We start from the raw sequence: 18,250 nt of genomic DNA, 5'->3' as shown, positions 1-18,250 counted from the left end.
CCCCCACGTCCCTGGGCCATTGGGTGGTAGGGGTCCGCCGGGGCCTGATGAGCGCAACTCTGTCTTTGCCTTTCTGACCCCGTGATGCTGCGCCGCAGAAGGGGCTCGTTCCCTGCAACTACCTTGAGCCGGTGGAGCTGCGGATCCAAGCTCAGCAGCAGCCCCAGGTAACGTGGTGCCGAGGCCTGACCCCTTCCCGCCCTCCTCTGTCCCACCACAGACAGGCCTCTCCGTAGAGGGGGGGAAGGGCTGTGTGGAAAAGGTGCGGGAGTGCGGGAGGGACACTAGTCCTGAGTCCACCTGGGGTTGGCACCAGCCGCCCAGAGCCAAACTGAACCTGGGGAGGAAGGAGAGCCCCCAGATGTGCAGAGTGGAGGCGTCCGAGGGACCTGTTGGGCCCACCCACCCCATCTCTCTGATTCCCCCTGGTCAGGGATGACTTGGGACCCAAAGCCTGTAGTATAGGAAGGTTAGGTCTTCCCGGAAATGTCCTCTTCACCTAGAAGAACAGTCAGTGTGTTGGCTGGTGACGTGCCATTAACAAAGAGAAGTCCGCTTTAGAGCCTGGAATCAGAGTAGGCCCCGTCCTCACTCCTCGGAGGCCGGCCCTTCTGCCGGTGGTCTTTGTTGGACCCGAGCTGCCGTGCAGAGGACTGGCGGCGTCTGACCTGTCTCTCCGGACCCTGGGCAACCAGCTGTCCTCGGGGGGCTTGGCCCTCCCTGCTCCGAGTTGCTCTACCCAGATGACTTGAAATGTTTTAAATGCCATACCAATGAGAGGTGGACTTTTTCCTTTGAAGGGGCAGGATGTGGAGTGAGAGGGTGAGCTGAGACAAGACTCAGCGTCCTCCCTCAGCTCCAGCAGACTTCCAATGTGGCTAAAAGGGGTGGTTAGGCAGCAAGGGCCTTTTAGGTGGGGCTTAGGGTTCTTGTTTCTACTGTGATTTGTTCCCACCAGGCCAACCCTGCCTCCCCTTTAACCAGCACTTTCCTTAGTCTCCCCTGAATGTTGCCACCACTCCAACTTTTAGGAAGCCAATTTCCCCTGGCTCCTTTCCATGGGGCCCCCCCTCCCCCACTCTTGCTTAAAAACTTTGTCTGAATGAAGGCTCTCACCATCTCTGTCACCTCCAGGAGGAAGCCTCCCCAGAGTCTGATATCCCAGCTCCTCCCAGTTCCAGTGCTCCTGGAAGGCCCCAGTTGCCACCCGGTTGGTGTCCCTGGAACAACACCCTTGGCCTGGGTGCAGGAAAGCTCCCGGCTGCTTCCTCACAGAGCATTGCTCTCCCAGCTTTCCAGGAGATTCTGGTTTCTTCTCCTCCCAGCATGCCGCTCAGCTTATGAGCCCACAGCCCCAGGGCCCCTCTCTCTTGCAACACCCACCCACCCAAAACATAGGAAATAGATGCTCTTTCTCCCTACCTACTCCAGAACACCCACGGGGCGTGGGTAAATGTAGCTGGTTTCTGGGGGGGGGCAGTGAGTGTTCCAACTCAAGTAGTCACCAGACCCCTCCATCATGAGGTACGGAAACCATGTCCCGGGAAGAAAGGTTGAAGTCACTGCACACGCTTACCTCAGAGGGGGACAGAGTGGCTCTTTTCAAATGTCCAAGGAGCTCTATCTGGAAACGAACCTGCTCTGCAGAGCCCCGAGGGATAGACCACGAACCGAGGGCAGATGTCAAAGGACATTCTCCTGATGTCTGGAGAGGGTTGCCTTGGGAAGTAAGGGGTTTTTGGTCACGAATGCAGTTTAAGCTGATTCTGGATAAGTGCTCGGTAGAGATGCATTGAAGAGGTGGTTTGTCCAGATCCTAGATCCATGATTGTTAGGCTTCCCAGATCACCAGAACCCTTTGGGATGCTCCCCACACTTCCATTTTTATTTTGAAAACTGTCAAACCTACAGATTGAAAGTTGAAACTGTAGTACAATAAATGCCAGAATACCTTTCACCTAAATTCACCAACTGTTAACATTTTGTACCAAGGACTTGCCCTGCTCCCCCTCCCTCCCCTCTGAGCCACTTGAAAGGAAGTTACAGATTCATGACCCTTTGCCCTACACTTGAGCATTATCTCCTATTCTCCCGCATAACCACAACACAGTGGTTACATCTAGGACATTGAACGTTAATATAATATTATAGAGTGTATATTTCATATTCACATTTCTCCAATTACCCCTCAAAACATCCTTGATAGCTTTGTTTTTACTTTTTCTGTCTAGGGGCCCATCAAGGATCACATATTAACCTAGGAAAATTTTATGAATATAGATTCCTAGGCCTTTGCTTCTGATTCTTCAGGATTGGAATTGGGCCTCAGAATCTGTATTTCTAGAAAAAAACCTTCCAAGTGATTCTAATGATTAGCTGGGAATGAGATCAGTGACCATTGTGCACCCTCTATAGTGAGTATCTTTATGCAGACTTCTCTTATGTAAATTAGGTGCATACGGTCATATTAATATATTATGCACATTAGGAAACATGCACAAAAATAAAGGACAAGGGAAAAATAAGTGGTTCTAACATTGCTGCTTGTGGCCCCTGGTTCATCTGGCACTCCTTGCTTTCATTGCTCAGAGCCCACTGGTTTAGCTGGACTTTGGGGTCCCTGCTCACCCCATGCACTGCTGGGGTGTGATGGTCCTTTGATACTTGCCTGTATGCTCCCCCTGAGCCAGGCACTGGGTTCGTCTGTGTGTTTGTGCTTTGCCGGGCACATTTCCCCTGAGTGCGATTTCCCCTACAGTTTATTAAGGTTAAGAATCACCCCAGAGATTTAAAGGTAAGAAGTTGGGTGTCCTATTCTAAGAGGTTTCATTCTGTGGAAGCCAGAGGCTGGCCAGGACTGTTTATTCACCGTCTTCTTTTGTTTTGCTTCTTACCTTCTCCGTTTAGGTCAAAAAGAAAAAGAAGAGCCCAAGGTAAGCTTTTTTCTTGTACTATTTTTTTTTTTTCTTTCTTTTTTTTTTTTTTAAAGATTTTTATTTATTTATTTGACAGAGAGAGACACAGCGAGAGAGGGAACACAAGCAGGGGGAGTGGGAGAGGGAGAAGCAGGCTTCCCGCGGAGCAGGGAGCCCGATGCGGGGCTCGATTCCAGGACCCTGGGATCATGACCCGAGCTGAAGCCAGACGCTTAACGACTGAGCCACACAGGCGCCCCCCTTGTACTATTTCAAGTGGTAGAGAAAGGAAAAGCTGAGGCTCTCCACCATGAGCATGTGTCCCTGGGTTATAGAAGGAGTCCAGAGGAAGGGTGGACCAGTTACCACCATACACACAGTCCACGGGCTAGGGCCCCCCACCCCCGTGCACACATTTCCTACAGGCCTAGAGCGTGTGGGCCACCCCTTCTGGCTCAGTAGGAATTCCTATCCAGGCAGGAGCGGGGCTACGGGCCCTCTGAAAGCCCCTTTCCGTTACTGTGAAACCGGTTAGCTCTTGGCCTCTCCCTGCTGCACAGAACACTCCCCGTGATCCAGGATGGGGCTAAGAGGAGGCCGCAGACTCTCATGAGCTCCCTCTGCTTCCTCTCACCTCAGGAAGTAAAGCTCAGCGTTCCCATGCCCTACACACTCAAGGTGCACTTCAAGTACACGGTGGTCATGGAGACTCAGCCCGGGCTCCCCTATAGCCAGGTCCGCGACATGGTGGCTAAGAAACTGGAGCTCTTGCCAGAACACACTAAGCTGAGGTGAGTCCATGAAGGTAGCGGGGCTACACCTGGGGACCTGGTGCTGGCCTGGAGGGGAGAAGGCAATGGTTTTGTACTGATGTTCTCTGGCTTGGTTCTTACTCGTCTCTCCCCAGCTATCGGCCTCCGGACAGCAAGGAGCTGGTGCCCCTTTCAGAAGATAACATGAAGGCTGCCTGGGGCCAAGTGAAAAACTACAGCCTGACTTTGTGGTGTGAGAACACAGTGGTGAGTGCAGTGAGCCCAAGGGCACTTAAGGTCCTGTGTCTATCGGGCCACTTCCTCAACAACATTCCAGCGTTTACCGAGCCCGGTCCGTGAGCCTGGCACTGTGCTTGGTGTTGAGGATCCGGTGAGTCACGAGCTCTGCGTCCCTTTGCCCTGCGCCCCGGGGGCAGCCAGGAGAGGGCTCCCCGCAAGGGAAGAGCAGAACCAACAACGCACAGAAGCCTCCGAGTCCCTTCTGTCTGCTGCCACACCTACCGTTCCCAGGGTAGGCCCATCGTTATCAAGCAAGTTTGGAATGAAATCCAACTTATATAATAAGGCAAAGAGAGGTCAGCTTGACCAAGATTACACAGCAGGTCGGTAGTGGAACCGGGGCCCAGTGAGTATTTTGATTCCAGGGCCTGTATTCTTGAACCCTTTTCTAGACCTCAGGGCCCAGAACAGAGTTAACTGACTGGCCAGTAAGAGTAAAGGGAGTTAGGGGCAAAGTTAAAGGCTAGAAGTAGTAGCTACACATTAATACTCTTGACTTTGTCCCTTTATCTCCAAGGGAAAAGTTGCCATTTCTTTTTGTTGTTGAGGTTAATTCCCTCCCACAACCATGGCTCCTGAAAACCATCCATCTGCATTCTGTCAACATACCGACATATGTTTTTTCACCGTTTATGTAATTTCTTATAAATGGATCATATAAATGGATCGTACAGTATATATATTCACGTGAATTCACATGATCCATTTATATGAAATTGATGGACTATTAAAAGTTTACATGTACAGTATATATTTATATATCATATAAAAATATATATACTTATATATATATATATTCACAGGAACTCCTGCCTCTCCCTCTCTCTGCCCCTCCCCCTGCTCACATGCACACATGCATGCTCTCAAATAAATAAAATCTAAAAAAAATAATTGTCAGCTATTACTATTCTACATCATATCATTTCATTCTTCTAGCCTCTATTTCATAAGGTGAGGAAACTGAAGTTCAGAGAGGTTACCCCACTTGCTCAGGGACACACAGCCAGTGAGCAGTGGAGCTGGGATACAAACCCAGGCCTTTAGACTCCTTACAACCATTTCCACCTCACTGTACTGCCTTTCAATAAAAGGGATCTGCCAGGGCTGGAACAAGCGACATTAGGAAGTGAGAACTTTGAACACTCAGAACAGCTCTTACCCTCGCGGGGTTTCTAACGCGGGTTTGTTAAATCCCATGATTCACATCTCTAGAAACTGTACCCTTCTTCTTTTCAACATTTGTGGATGAAAAATGACCACAATGGTAACTAAGATGTGTTAGTTACATATATCAGAAAGCAAGGCCTTTTTTCATGGCCTTAGAAAGACGGTATGGCGCTCTGCAGGGTTTTTCAAACTTTAGCAGGTATGAGACTCACCTAGAGGGCTTGTTAAAATGCAGATTGCTAGGCCCCACATGCAGTGAGTTTATGATTTAGTAGGTTTGGGATGGGGCCAGAAATTTACATTTCTAACGAGGTCCCTAGTATTGTGGGTGCTGGGGAGAGGGTGTTGGATTCAGAGTTAGAAACCCAGGTTTGACTTTGGGTTCTGTCGCTTACTTGTGACTCCATCTCTGTTTTTCCATCTGCAAAGAAGTAACAGTAGTACCTATTCTACCTTTTTCAGGATTACTCTAAGGTTTCTGTAAGATTTTAAGACTATCTATGGTCCTGCAGACCTTTTGGGTTCACTTATCCAACCATCCTATATTCCTAAAGTACACATTAGGTTTATGCTAGGGACTGATCACAGACTTGGCCTTTGTGAGTTTATATCCCAGGTGCTACACTGACATTTCACGGATTCCTTTAGTGATGCTCAGTGTTCACTGGCCAAAAAGTTGAGGAAACTAACAGGCCTTTTATTATTTCAGGGTGACCAAGGTTTTCCAGATGAACCCAAGGAAAGTGAAAAATCTGAAGCTAATAACCAGACAACAGAACCTCAGCTTAAGGAAGGAGGCCAAGTGGTAGCACTCTTCAATTACGAGGCCACCCAGCCGGAAGACCTGGAGTTTCAGGAAGGGGACATAATCCGGATTCTATCAATGGGTAAGTACTACTCCTGGATCATAGAAACTAATTTCCATGTGAGCAGCAGTAAGTTCAAGGGAAGAGAGGAAGAAACATTAATAACCTACAAGCCAAACTTTGCCAGTGGTTTCAATCTCCTTCCTAGCTTTCAGCTAGAGGGAGCAGAACAGAGGGCTCAGCCTTTCCATCTGTTTCTCCAATGGCAGGGAACCAACAAATGACAGACTCAGCTGACATTTTGATCATTAAAAATGGCTGTGTTTTGGAAGGCATGCATTCTCATTCCCAGAGGGAGCCAATTGGAAGGTGGCTGGAATCATTTTGCCTTTGCACCAAGCCATCGGATACTTTCCTATAAACCACAATTCTCTGAACTGATGTACTTTTTGAAGATGAGGGAAGAAGTGGGTAAATTTTGCCTTAAAAGAAGCTACTCGACATTGCTTTGTGTCTCTGGTGACTTTCCTGATCCTGTTAGGAATCAAACACACTACAAATTGAAACAGTATTTTAAGTAGAGTTCTAATTTAGTGCTTCTCAAACTTCAGTATGCCCAAGCACCCGTTTGAGAGTTAAATAAAATTCGCAGGCCCAGCAACCAGAGATTCTGATTCAGGTCTGGGGTGGGGCCTCAAATTTGCATTTCTAACAGCTTCCAGAGTGATGCTGATCTTTTGGCTTCCAATGTGATGCTGATCTTCTGACGAGAGAAGCACCAATTCTAACTCAGTTTGACATAATCTTATTTCTCTTCTTCAAAACAAGAGTCGCATCAAAAGCTTTGTTCAGGGGCACCTGGTTGGCTCAGTCGGTTAAGTGTCTGCCTTCCGCTCAGGCCATGATCCTGGGGTCCTGGGATTGAGCCCCGCATTGGGCTCCCTGCTCAGCGAGGAGTCTGCTTCTCCCTCTCCCCCTGCTCATGCTCTAATAAATAAAATCTTAAAAAAAAAAAAAAAAAAAAAAGCTTTGTTCAAACAGCAGAAATGTGCATTAGCAATGCAGAGTAGTGAAAACAAATTCCATTACCATCCAACAGATGAAGAAATGAGATTTTAAAGTTAATGGGGGTAGAGAGTATACAACTGTCTGGCAATTAACTCAAAATATGAGTAATGAAATAAAGAAGCAGGGTACCCTGGCAGTGCCTGTCTTCTGACAGGGGACAGTAGGGCTTAGTAATTCCCAGCACCACTTTTTAAGTGTCAGTATCAACCAACCAGCTACACTGTCTGGTGTTTGTTTGGGGGTGGGTGGGATGAGATAAAAACTAGAACACACATAGAAAAACCTTCTGGATAGATATGGAGAGAAAAAAGGTGGCATATTCCTTCTGACTCTTGATTTCAACTCAGATCATTATCTCAGGGTCCTGGGATCTAGTCCTGTCTCGGGCTCCAGGCTCTGCAGGGAGTCTCCTAGATTTCTCTCCCTCCCCCACCCCCCTACCCCGGCTCATGCTCTCTCTCTAAAATAAATCAATCTTAAAAAGAAAAAAATCGTAAGGAAAATACTTTTACAGCACTGTGCTGTATCAAAGAATCTGTAAGTGGACACTCACAGTTCAAACTTGTGTTGTTCAAAGATCAACTATTTTTTAAATTTTTTTGAGAGTGAACAGGGGTAGGTGCAGAGGGAGAGGAGAGAATCTTTTTTTTTTTTTTTTAAAGATTGTATTTCTTTATTCGTCAGAGAGCACAAGCAGGGGGACTGACAAGCAGAGGGAGAAGCAGGCTCCCCGCTGAGCAGGGAGCCTGATGTGGGACTTGATCCCAAGGTGCTGGGATCATGACCTAAGCCAAAGGCAAACACTTAACCATCTGAGCCACCCAGGTGTCCCGGAGAGAGAATCTTAAACAGGCTCCACGTTCAGCACGGAGCCCAATGCAGGGCTCGATCTAACAACCCTGAGATTATGACCTGAGCCGCAATCAAGAGTCGGATGCTTAACCGACTGAGCCACCCATGTGCCCCAAAGATTAAGGTATTTAATTAATGGCATGTAGTCAGAATAAAGATTACTAACAGTGATCAGGTAAAACTGTTATAAAAAAAATCCTATCTCAAGATTTATTGTTCAATTTCTTTCATCTTTTTTTTTGTTGTTCTGGCAGTTTTTTGAAAAATGTAATTGATTTTCTGTATTTTACTCCTCCGTTATCATATATAAGACAGAAACCAGTAAGATGGTAGAAGTCGTATGTTCACTTTTCCCTCAAATCACTTTCCGATATGGACTTTTCCCTGTTAGCACAATTGGGGGTGAAGGATTGCCAAAGACCTGTGTGGCATATCCAGATCAGATAATTCTCCTATACTGGTTTTAAAAGTCGATGTATACGTTTCCTTTTATCAGTGAATGAAGACTGGCTGGAAGGAGAGTGCAAAGGGAAGATTGGCATTTTCCCCAAAGCGTTTGTTGAAGAACATGCAACTACAGATTTGGAAAGCTCTCCTAGAAGAGTCTAGGATGTTCCATAACTTACAAAGTTGGAGAAAAGTAACTATAATCATTTGTGAGGTTTAAGCATGCCCCTGAAGTACACTGTAGGGAGACATCACTATTCGGAAGTGTTAACTAGTCTACTTTTCCCACTGAAAATTTAACCCATTACACAATGATATGAGAACTTATCATGATGATGACCCCGGCGGGTGGGGTGGGGTGAGTGGGTGGAAGTATCTGGAAGGGCATGAGGGGGTCTTCTAGGGTGCTGATAATGTTTCTTGCTCGGAGTGCTGCCTACCCAAATGTGTTCACTTTGTAAAAAGTTCACTGAGCTGTACACTTACTATGGGTGCACTTCTATATGTGATACCTCAATAAAAAACTTACAAAAACAAGACACCGAGAGTACAGGCCCAAGGCTGAACTATAAATACCCCTATTCCTGTACCACGACAGTCACAGACTCCTCGAGCCTGAAGTAAATTTACAGGTAATTCAGATGGCAGACACACATAAAAATAACTTTCCTCTATTAAAAGTCTCATTGCTTAAACAGAACCTAGACTTAGTTTTCAATTCCACAGAGAATTAAAATACTAGAATCTCACCCCTTCATGCCTTCTCAGGGAGGGACATTTGTTAAGAGTTCAGTACTGAGTATGTGATGTAAAGAAGCCGCATTCAGGAAGCCACTTAGTCAGGACTATCCTGTTAGTTAACATTTTATAATATGGACTATGCTAATATACATGAGAATGCTATGGTTTTATTCTGGTTATCATTTAACCAAATGGCTTGATTTTTTTAGGGTTAACTTGGGGTTAACAAATACTAGACCTTAGAAACTCGCCTTCATTTCCCTCCCTCTCTCCTCGTTGTACAGTATGTATGGTTTTGTAACCACTCAAGTGTGCAGGTGCTTGTGAAAAGCAGTTAGGAAATGACGTGTAGATGGAATCAACACAGAAGTGAGAGGCTTGCTGACCAGAGTGAACACACAAACCGGCATGCCGTGGCACTGACCTCCAACCCACCGCTGCAGGCCCGGCAGGCTACCACTGGAAATTCTGGAGACAACTCAAAGAAACGCAACCTCAAAGCTAAGAACACTAATTACCATTGGGGCTGATCAGACTTCGTGATTTTTATAGACCAGAAAGAGAAACCATCTCTGCACTGTCCCACGGACAGTAAAAATAGGGATAAAAATGGAGGGCTGTTGACTTCTTTGCATAAGCCCACCTTTATTCATTAGATAAAATAATTTTGACAGTTTCTTTCACCCATCCCTTTCCATAATAATGCACACTGGTTTGGAATGCTACCGAAAGCATAAATAACCCTGAAGCATATTCAATTTCTGACCATCTCTGATTTCCCCTAGATGACTTCTAAGTAGTTTAAATATTTGTTTTTCTAAGCAGGGTATTCTTTTAGGTTAGAAAAGAAACAACGTACACACAGATCTGGTTGGAGAGAACATGGTTTAATTAAAGGCAAAGCTGATTTCAGCAGCTGCAGGTCTTGCACAGACAGACCGAAACAGAACAAAACAAAACAAAAAACAAAACAAAACAAAAAAACACAAGAGAAAGTTTACTACACAAAACCAGTTTCTGATGAAGATTCTCCTCTCCCTCCTCATTACTCCACATTGAGGATGATAAGGCGAGGAACCCCGCCCCAAGAGTCAGAAAACATTCCAAACACCAAATTCTCATGCAGAAACAGGGCTGTAGATGGGATGTGGGCAATACAGGGAGTGAGACAGTGAACCTGGCTAGCTCGTCTAGGGTGCAAGAATCAGGGACAGCTCAAACACTGGAATGTTGCAGCTGCCTGAATGCAGAGCTCAAACACACGAAGTGGGTCAAGGTAGTGGGGAAGAAGGCTTGGAAGGGTGGGGATGGGAGAGAGGCGGACACAGGGAAGGGGCTGGAGAGAAGCACAAAGGGTTTCATATTGCCATTGGGTGGGGGGGCTTCACCCTTTCAGACCTTTCAAAACAACAACAACAAAACAAAACAAAACAAAAACAAAAAACCCCAAACACCATGTCAAACTTAAAGAGCAATAATGTAAGCATACGGGGCTCCAACCACTGTCTCTGAAGAGCAATGAGCATTAATCTCACCCCTTCCATTGCTGGGGTTGCCCAGACTCGAGTGACAACCGGGGCTCCTGGATGTGCTTTGCTCTGCAGCTGTCTTCCAGTTTGTAAGTCCCACACTGACTCCACACATTCACACACACTCCCCCTCCCCCAGGGAGAGCAGCTGGGCACGCGTGTGTACATGTACACACACACACACACACACACACGAGAGAGACCTCCCAGAAACAGACCTCACCACTAGCACAGCAATTGGACATTTAGACTGTTTCCATAATTTCCCCTTAAAATATTACTTCTCCAGGAACTAACAGAAATGCTGTCCTTCTGTTTCTACACAAGAAAATTTTCAGTCCTCTTTCCTTCTAATAAATACCAAATAAAAGTTTATTTTCCTTTCTTTCGCCTTTTCCAGAATGGACTTCGTTGTTTTCTTCTGTGCATGATGCACACGCGTCCGTGTTGCCTTGAATTTCACTCTGAAAGTGGAGGTCGGGAGGCGCAGCTGGGCAGGGGCCTGGCCCGTCGTGCGCTATGCAGACGCCGCTGCTTCCTTCCTCGTCAGACTGTCTTTCGGGCCCCAACTGCTGGACCCCATGCTGTTGCTTCTTGGCGAGATGTTGTACACATTAGGAATAGAAACAATTACTGGCAGACAGCATAGGGTGGGAAAGGGATGGAGGTAGGGACAAGAGGAGGTGGGTGGTAAGCAGGATGGGGGTCACAAAAACCAATCCAACAAAAAATAACCACACTGAAAGCTTCTACCTATTAAAACGTGTCAGGCCACGAACGGACCAGCCTGCCTTCTGTGAGACTGCTTGCTATGCTACTGGAAAATGTACAGGAATCAAAAACATTAATTTAAAATCCTACAGCAGTCATCTGCCAGTCCAGCCCAGCACCACCACCCACACTGCATCCTCGATTGGGGCTCGAGCACCTACAGAGTGAAGGGCATTTCCTGCTGGAGTCTCCAGGCCAGAGGAGGGCCTGCCAGAACCTTCTGAGTGAAAGTTGAGGCCTTGGACTCTCCCTCATGGAACACGTCCACTGGCTGAAGAGGTCAGCTTCCCCATCCTGTCACCACCAACCTCTCGCAGGAGCAGTGAACGGGGCTTTCCCTGCTGCACACTGACTAGAAGAAGCACATCTGTGTGTGGAAGAATTCAGTGTGATATTTTACTACTGAGAGTAATAACAATAATAAAAGATGTTCAGGAATAATTTCAACTACATTCTCAGTCAGCAAAGCAACCATTAATGGATTCCTATTTTATTCCCCAAAGAGGAAAAAAGGACTGAGAAGTTCCCGTTGGCTTCTCCCATCTGCCTCCCCTTCTCAGCTTTCACTTCCCTTGTGGCTGGGGACATGCACGATGGAGAAGGTGAGAGGCGGTGATATCAGGTAACTGAGTGAGACAAACAGCAGTTCCTCTCTCCCTCCGGAAGGCCCCAGGGGGACGGAGAGTTCCTGATGGTTTTGTTCTTTTTGTTGCACTGCGGACATTTCGTGCACACTCAGCGCGCCGGTGGAACGCTTACACCCTCTCGACAGCAAGAAACAGAAAAGAGGGCTGCCACCTGCAGGGGACTGTATGGGCCAGTCCTGCAAACCCAACATGCCATGGTTTATGGAGCCTTCATTCCCAGGGTTGCCACTTTGGCCTCAATGTGGAGGGTTCATGGTGCTTTGTCCCCGCTGCTGTTTCTGCTTCTGCTGCATTAACAGCTGCTCCAGAGCGGAAGGTCCAGGGTGCATCATGGAACTGGACCAGATAGACTGAAAAACAGCCCAGAGCTTGTCAGCAGGGGTCAAATGCCTGGATGTCTGAAAGGGATTTGCTTCTCAATCCTCGCCAAATATAAAGGCATATATGTCCCAAGATCCCTGCCCCCTAAAAAACCCAGCTATTAGACAACGTTGTTGTAAGACTGTCTTCAAGACCAGTTAGTTCCCACTAGGATTATTTTAAACCAGAAAAGGTGAAATATTTACTAAAACTCAGGGCCACGTGGGACCACAGAATATTTACTATAAAGATTTTAGGCAAACAAAACATCTCTAAAATTAGATACCCTTCTTTTATTTGTTCACAAAAGGCTTAAATCAAACATTCCAAAATGAATCAGAATTGTCTTAACCTTACAATGCAACTAAAACCTTTGTTTCTGTCCCCCTTGAAGATAACTGCTTTATCACTAGTGAGTTCACAAATTAAAAAACAAAATTCCTATTCAAGAACCTTATAAGGTAGACCATGTTTCTAGGACTTTGCTAGATATGTGCTATGAATCGATCAACTCTAAGGGCCTAAGGAATAAGCCTGGCTATTTATAGGAACAAAAGCAGAACCACATCTCTCGTGGTTCTTGTTCCTAAAACCCACTCACCTTTAGGCTTTCCATGAGGACAGCAGAGGAATCCTCCATGGAGGGGCCGTGGCCTGTCCAGGTGCCACTTGGAGTGCTGGCTGGATGCCAACTGCTCTCAGAGGATGATGTCGCTGAGAGATAGTCAATGCCAAACCCACCCATGGCTAAGGATGCAAAGAGATATGAAGAATTCAAGATGTTCTGTCATTGTCAAACACCAAACACCAGAGAAGGACAGAGTAAGTGATTTCACTTTCACTAGGCAATGAAATCTGGATCTCACCTGGCTTATCAGTTTTCCACCGATCTGCAGTTCTCCTATCCCTGTTATCTGGAGTTCCAATGGGTCCAAAGTTGGAGAATGGAACAGAATTATGGTTGTGTGTTGGAGGGGAGCTTGGCAGGCTGCTTGGGTTAGAGGAATGAGGAGATTGGCTGGCTGGTGTTGAATGATCTATTAAATCACAACAACACAAGACATTAATAGATGTTTCACAAACAAACCAAGAACTGAAGTTTCCACTTAAATTCTACTAAAGATAACCATGCAGCTTTGGGAGAAAGGCGGAATAAGGGCCCCCAAAGGGACTCTGCCACATGTGCTAGTCTTACTGCACATATCTAAGGCATGGTCCTTGCTTTTAAAAAAAAAAAAAAAAAAAAAAGGAAAACCAGACAATTCTGGGCATGCACTATTTTGGCATTGCTGTTTCAGGTAAATATCTACTGGTCTTCTCTACTAGAAACAGAACTGCCTAATCTTAGGTATTACTATTAAATCAAACTCCATTTATAAAACAGGGATTAAAAAAAAATCTCTATTTTAAAAAGTGCAACTTTCCCTGCAAAGAATGAGTATCTACAAACAAAGCTAAGGAACAGCTGCAAATCTTAAGACAGAACCCACATTTTTCTCTCTTATAACTCTGCTGGTTGTTGAGGATGTAAAAAAGCTTTTTTAGTGGCACTTACTATGTGACTGGCTCATCAGGCTTTTTTCCTATTTTCTTTCAGAAACTACTTAAAAAAAAAACTACCATATTTATAATCACAAAATCATACTAATTCATCATCAATTTGAGTGAATAGGAAAGGCAAGGTCTGTAATTTAAATACTAGTCAATACCTGAACTGGCAGGAAGTGATGGAGACCAGGGGGTCCCTTCAAAGAGGGAGTACAGTGATGTCTCCTGGGGGGCCAGCGAAGGATTAAGTTCTGTTTTGGAGCTGGTTGTCAGGTTTTTCCCATATACCTCATTGAACACACTGTTATTAGGGTATCTTTCCTGAAAGACAATGACAACCAAGTTATAAACTCACTCCAAGGAAAGAGATTTAAGAAAATGTAATGTTCATGTTCTCAGATGCTTAAGCATCTTAAGTGTATCAAGCTTTTCTTAACAAGACAAACTTTTGAAGGCTTTTATTTCAGTTTCTTTTGGTTTTCCTGTTAAATTCATTTTCCCTTAATTTGCTTTCCCTCACTCTTTATTTTCTCTATCTATGTAAACCACCCAGATTTGGAAGTATGAATAATTCACTTGGCTGAACAACAGAGCCCTAAGGATTTCCACATTAATGAGAAGTTAAAGGGTTCAAACTTATAATATACAAGTATCTCATATACCCGAATCAGAGGGACAGAGGATAAAATAAAATGTCTGGAAGACACCAATATATGGAAGAGAAAGGAAGAGAAAAATAGGGGTATGGAAATAAAATGGATATACTAGCCTACTATAAAAGCACAAAGCAGGATTCTTCACCGTCTACCCACCTGATTGAGAGAGAATCCGGTGAGGGACAAGAAAGAGGAGGAATGGGACATGAGCTCCGAGGGCTTCTCCAACAAGGATTTCTTCACAGTCCCGGAAAAAAAGGTAGTTAAATAAGGCTTCCATTTTCTTAATATTAATCTTTAAGATACTTTACAATAAAAGTAGAAGACCACCATTTAAGCATACTTGTACGTACCCATCATATACAATGTGATGGGTAAGGCTTCGAAGATGTGAATTAAATGTTAATACCATGACACCAGCTAAGTGCAAGTCAGACACAATGCTCCTGGATCAATACTTCTCATCTAGCACAGATACCCTGCTAGGGACCAGGGACCCTGGAAAATGGCAGTTCTGAGTGTTTACTAGCAGGACCTTCAGGAATACCCTTATCAAGAGTTGCATTTAAAATACTCTCAAAACAAGATGCTGAGCTGATCTGGCAGTTTTTTCCCCCAATTTTTAAAACACTCACATTAATGACTTAAAGCCTTTCAAATCCATTTGACAATGGAACTGGTTTTGTCAATATGATTCCTAAGCAGCTCTATTTGTGGTATATATTAAAACAGTTGCTGAAGTTGAACTTAACATTTATTGGCCCTAAGAAAATTACCAGGAAAAAAAGCTGAATCTCTGATGCTCACTGTCATTGAGTAGTTGGTCAACAAAGCATTTACTAAACACCTACTACATGCAAAGCACTTTCACACACATTATATCATTAACAATGTTAAATACAGAAAGGATTACAGTTAAGGTTTTTTTTGTAAACATAAAAAAACCCCCTAAACCACTCCCCTCCACGCCCACTTGTCCCACCCAGATGGAGGAGGGGCAAGCACTGCAGAAAGTCAGGGAGGAGGAAAGGAGTGGAGAGAGAGGCACTGCCCCCGGGCCCTCAAGCCGTCAAGCCACATGGGTGGAAAAGCGGCAAGAAAGGCAAACACAGGGAGCCAACAGTTTCACAGTTAGGTTTTCCACAACCCTGAGGTGCTGTCACTGTGCTCTTGTAGTTTAAGTTTCTAAGGGATCTTTTATTTCTCTAACTTGGGTGAAACAGTAGGACGTCTCTCTGGCCACTCACCCAGGCAAATTCTGATGGGAACTTCCAAGTGCCAGGGATGGCAGCTTCTGTCATGAGAGCCATACAGTTTTATTTCTCCTAATACTAACATTAATGCATTCTAATCTTATGGATGTTTCCTTGTCTCATACTTATGAGAAAGAAACAGCAAAAAAGTAAAATTCAGAATTGTTTTATGCTTTGTTAAGATGGAGTAAAGGGAGGGGAAAACTTCACAGCATATGCCTTTTCATGTTCCCCCACCTCAGTAAAATATAATATAAATATTGATGAGAATACGAAACAGCCATCCTCTGAAATGCAGAGTGATTTCTAGAGGCTGTTTTTAAAAGATACCACTAATCAATACTTAAGACTTTATTTCATGTCATCCTAGTTATTTATCTCTGTATTCACTCATCTACGGCACTCCAACAATGTTTATAAATAGAATTCTCTTCATTTTTACTCATTCTGTTTATGAATCTGGCTCTGAATTTAGATCCGGGCTCTCAGTTAATCAAACAGAAAAGAGCCACATACCGTTCAATAGTGTCACTAAAAAATCTAGAATGTATTTCATTTCCTATTTTGAGTCCATGAAGAAAAATCCACTGCTCCTAAGCAAGATCAAACGATCTCTGAAATTCCTGGTTTAGATGGAAGTGCCACCTAAAAAGTAAGTTAATTTGCCAGGTTTGCATCCTGTGTGACCAGCCCTGAAGGATGCTTCTGGATAACACATATAACAAAGCTATGACTCTGAGCTTTACAACTATGGAGTCAGAAATGTTTTCCCATGTTCTACTACCATTTGACGGTTAGTCTGGGCAGTAAGGAAATAAATGGTACAATTCTGTAAAGAAGGAAAGCTCCAGAAAAAAGAAATCATCTATTCCAAGGACTCCAAAATCTCAGGGAAGCTGGGGTTAGAGCAAGAGGAATTATGTCAAATACATACAAAGAGGTTCCGTCCAGGAAGAGAGGCGAGAGGCCCCAGCAGAGCTGGGTAAAGATCAGGAGGGTTAGAAAAAATCAGCTCTTCCTCTTCCTCCAAGGCAGCCAGACTCTTTAACAGGTCCGGAGGAAGCAGAGGGGAGCCCTTGGGGTCCTAGTGACAGAAAGGATCACAGTGAGATGCAATAAGGGATGACAAAAGCACAAAGGGGTAAGTAGCATGATTAGGGGGATAAAAGCAACTCAAGTCAAGGAGAAGAATTACAGCAGACAGTATTAAGCAAAGAAGAAAAGGCTCTGAAACAAAGTAAAGTGACACAAGGACAAGGGTGCAAAAGATCAAGACAACAAAAGCAGCAAGAAACACTGACAAACATGGAGCCGAACATAAGAGGTTAATGCGGCCTGTGAGTAAAACAATGTGGTGGAGCAAAGGGGTTAGCATATCCTGGGCTAACAGAGAAACAGCTCTTTTAAAAAATTACAGACACACCTGTTTCTCATGAATAAAGAGAGAAAGGAAGGGGAACTCCACTATCAAAGATAACTGGCTGACTCTGTTCCTCTCAGAAAGCAATTTGTTTCAATACGCAGTAAACCTATTTTTAAACTTAGATGATTCAGCCCAACTGAGAGGAGCTTTGTTTCAGAATTCTCTAACATGCTGTGATAAGAGATTTCCGCACCATCTCTCTGCCAGACCATCACAGTTGCACATCAGTAACGGGATTCCTCAGCTCCCCCAGATCCAATCGGGCTGTGCAACTGTGAGGAGGAGGCCAAGAGCCACACCAGTTAGTCATCAGCACGCTGTAGCACTAACGGATCAGAGTGGCCTTTATAAACATCTACTTGAGAAATTCAAAAGATCTGCAGCCCCAGACCTCTCTCCGCTGTGCCTGGTGACAGGAAAGGACACACACCTCAAATGGCATCCTGGGCACCGGATCCTGCTCTGGACGGAAGACTCCTGGCGACCGTTTGCCCCTGCGGTCCATATTTGCTTGCTGTGCCATTACAGCTCTGTTATCGGCCATGCTGTAAGAAGAATCCCAGTAGAATTCCGGGACCTTGACTTCTGAGGGATTATGGTTATATGGCTCCATGGGAAAAGGCTTCATTTTTTTCTCTAGAGGCTGCTGCTGCATTACAGGAGGTTGCAGTGACGGCTCAAACAGTTTTATGGGGTCTTGGGACTGAAGGTAGTAGGGCTGTTTCACAGGCATGATTTTCCCTAATGGGCCTTGAACCTGAGGGGGATTCCACAGCTGTTTGGAGGCATCTGCCTGTTGATACTGAAAAATCAGAGATGCCTGTCATCAGGACTAGGATAAAATGCAATGTTACATTCAATACTCAGAAAATCACAGAATGAACCTGAGAGATTTTACAACCAACGGAACTCAGCAGTCCTTTACCCTTTAGGTTTTTCAATACACAGAGCTTTCTGGGAACAGATGATGGGCACTGAACTCACGTTCCCTTTCCATTCAATTATTTATGAGATT

General features: G+C 44.9%; 2 protein-coding genes across 8 annotated transcripts in view; one reads left to right on the top strand and one right to left on the bottom strand.

The window, feature by feature from the left end:
- Positions 1–11,250, top strand: part of NCF2 (neutrophil cytosolic factor 2) — a 29,959-nt gene extending 18,709 nt beyond the window's left edge. Inside the window, exons 9-15 of one of the 2 annotated variants that reach the window (XM_035010622.1) lie at positions 99–167; positions 1,135–1,210; positions 2,908–2,933; positions 3,555–3,706; positions 3,823–3,934; positions 5,844–6,021; positions 10,978–11,250. In XM_035010622.1, coding sequence (XP_034866513.1) covers positions 99–167; positions 1,135–1,210; positions 2,908–2,933; positions 3,555–3,706; positions 3,823–3,934; positions 5,844–6,021; positions 10,978–11,033 — 669 coding nt within the window. In that variant the 3' untranslated portion in view covers positions 11,034–11,250. Of the gene's footprint in view, positions 1–98; positions 168–1,134; positions 1,211–2,907; positions 2,934–3,554; positions 3,707–3,822; positions 3,935–5,843; positions 6,022–8,356; positions 8,847–10,977 lie in introns of those variants that run through there. The other variant, XM_035010621.1, reaches the window with a different exon arrangement.
- SMG7 (SMG7 nonsense mediated mRNA decay factor) overlaps positions 9,917–18,250 on the bottom strand; it is a 90,913-nt gene continuing 82,579 nt past the window's right edge. For 4 of the 6 annotated variants that reach the window (XM_035010615.1, XM_035010616.1, XM_035010614.1 and 1 more), the window contains 7 exons: positions 17,666–18,037; positions 16,747–16,896; positions 14,716–14,796; positions 14,065–14,224; positions 13,222–13,392; positions 12,957–13,102; positions 9,917–12,345 (listed from right to left, as the gene is read on the bottom strand). In XM_035010615.1, the coding sequence (XP_034866506.1) occupies positions 12,232–12,345; positions 12,957–13,102; positions 13,222–13,392; positions 14,065–14,224; positions 14,716–14,796; positions 16,747–16,896; positions 17,666–18,037 (1,194 nt within the window). In that variant the 3' untranslated portion in view covers positions 9,917–12,231. The remainder of the gene's footprint in view (positions 12,346–12,956; positions 13,103–13,221; positions 13,393–14,064; positions 14,225–14,715; positions 14,797–16,746; positions 16,897–17,665; positions 18,038–18,250) is intronic. The other 2 variants (XM_035010618.1, XM_035010619.1) reach the window with 1 other exon arrangement.

The sequence above is a fragment of the Mirounga leonina genome, unplaced genomic scaffold (genome assembly GCF_011800145.1).
Source record: "Mirounga leonina isolate KUSES-001 unplaced genomic scaffold, KU_Mleo_1.0 Mir_154, whole genome shotgun sequence".
NCBI lineage: Eukaryota > Metazoa > Chordata > Mammalia > Carnivora > Phocidae > Mirounga > Mirounga leonina.
Note: the sequence above shows the minus strand (reverse complement) of the source record. Positions and strands in the feature narration are given on the sequence as shown.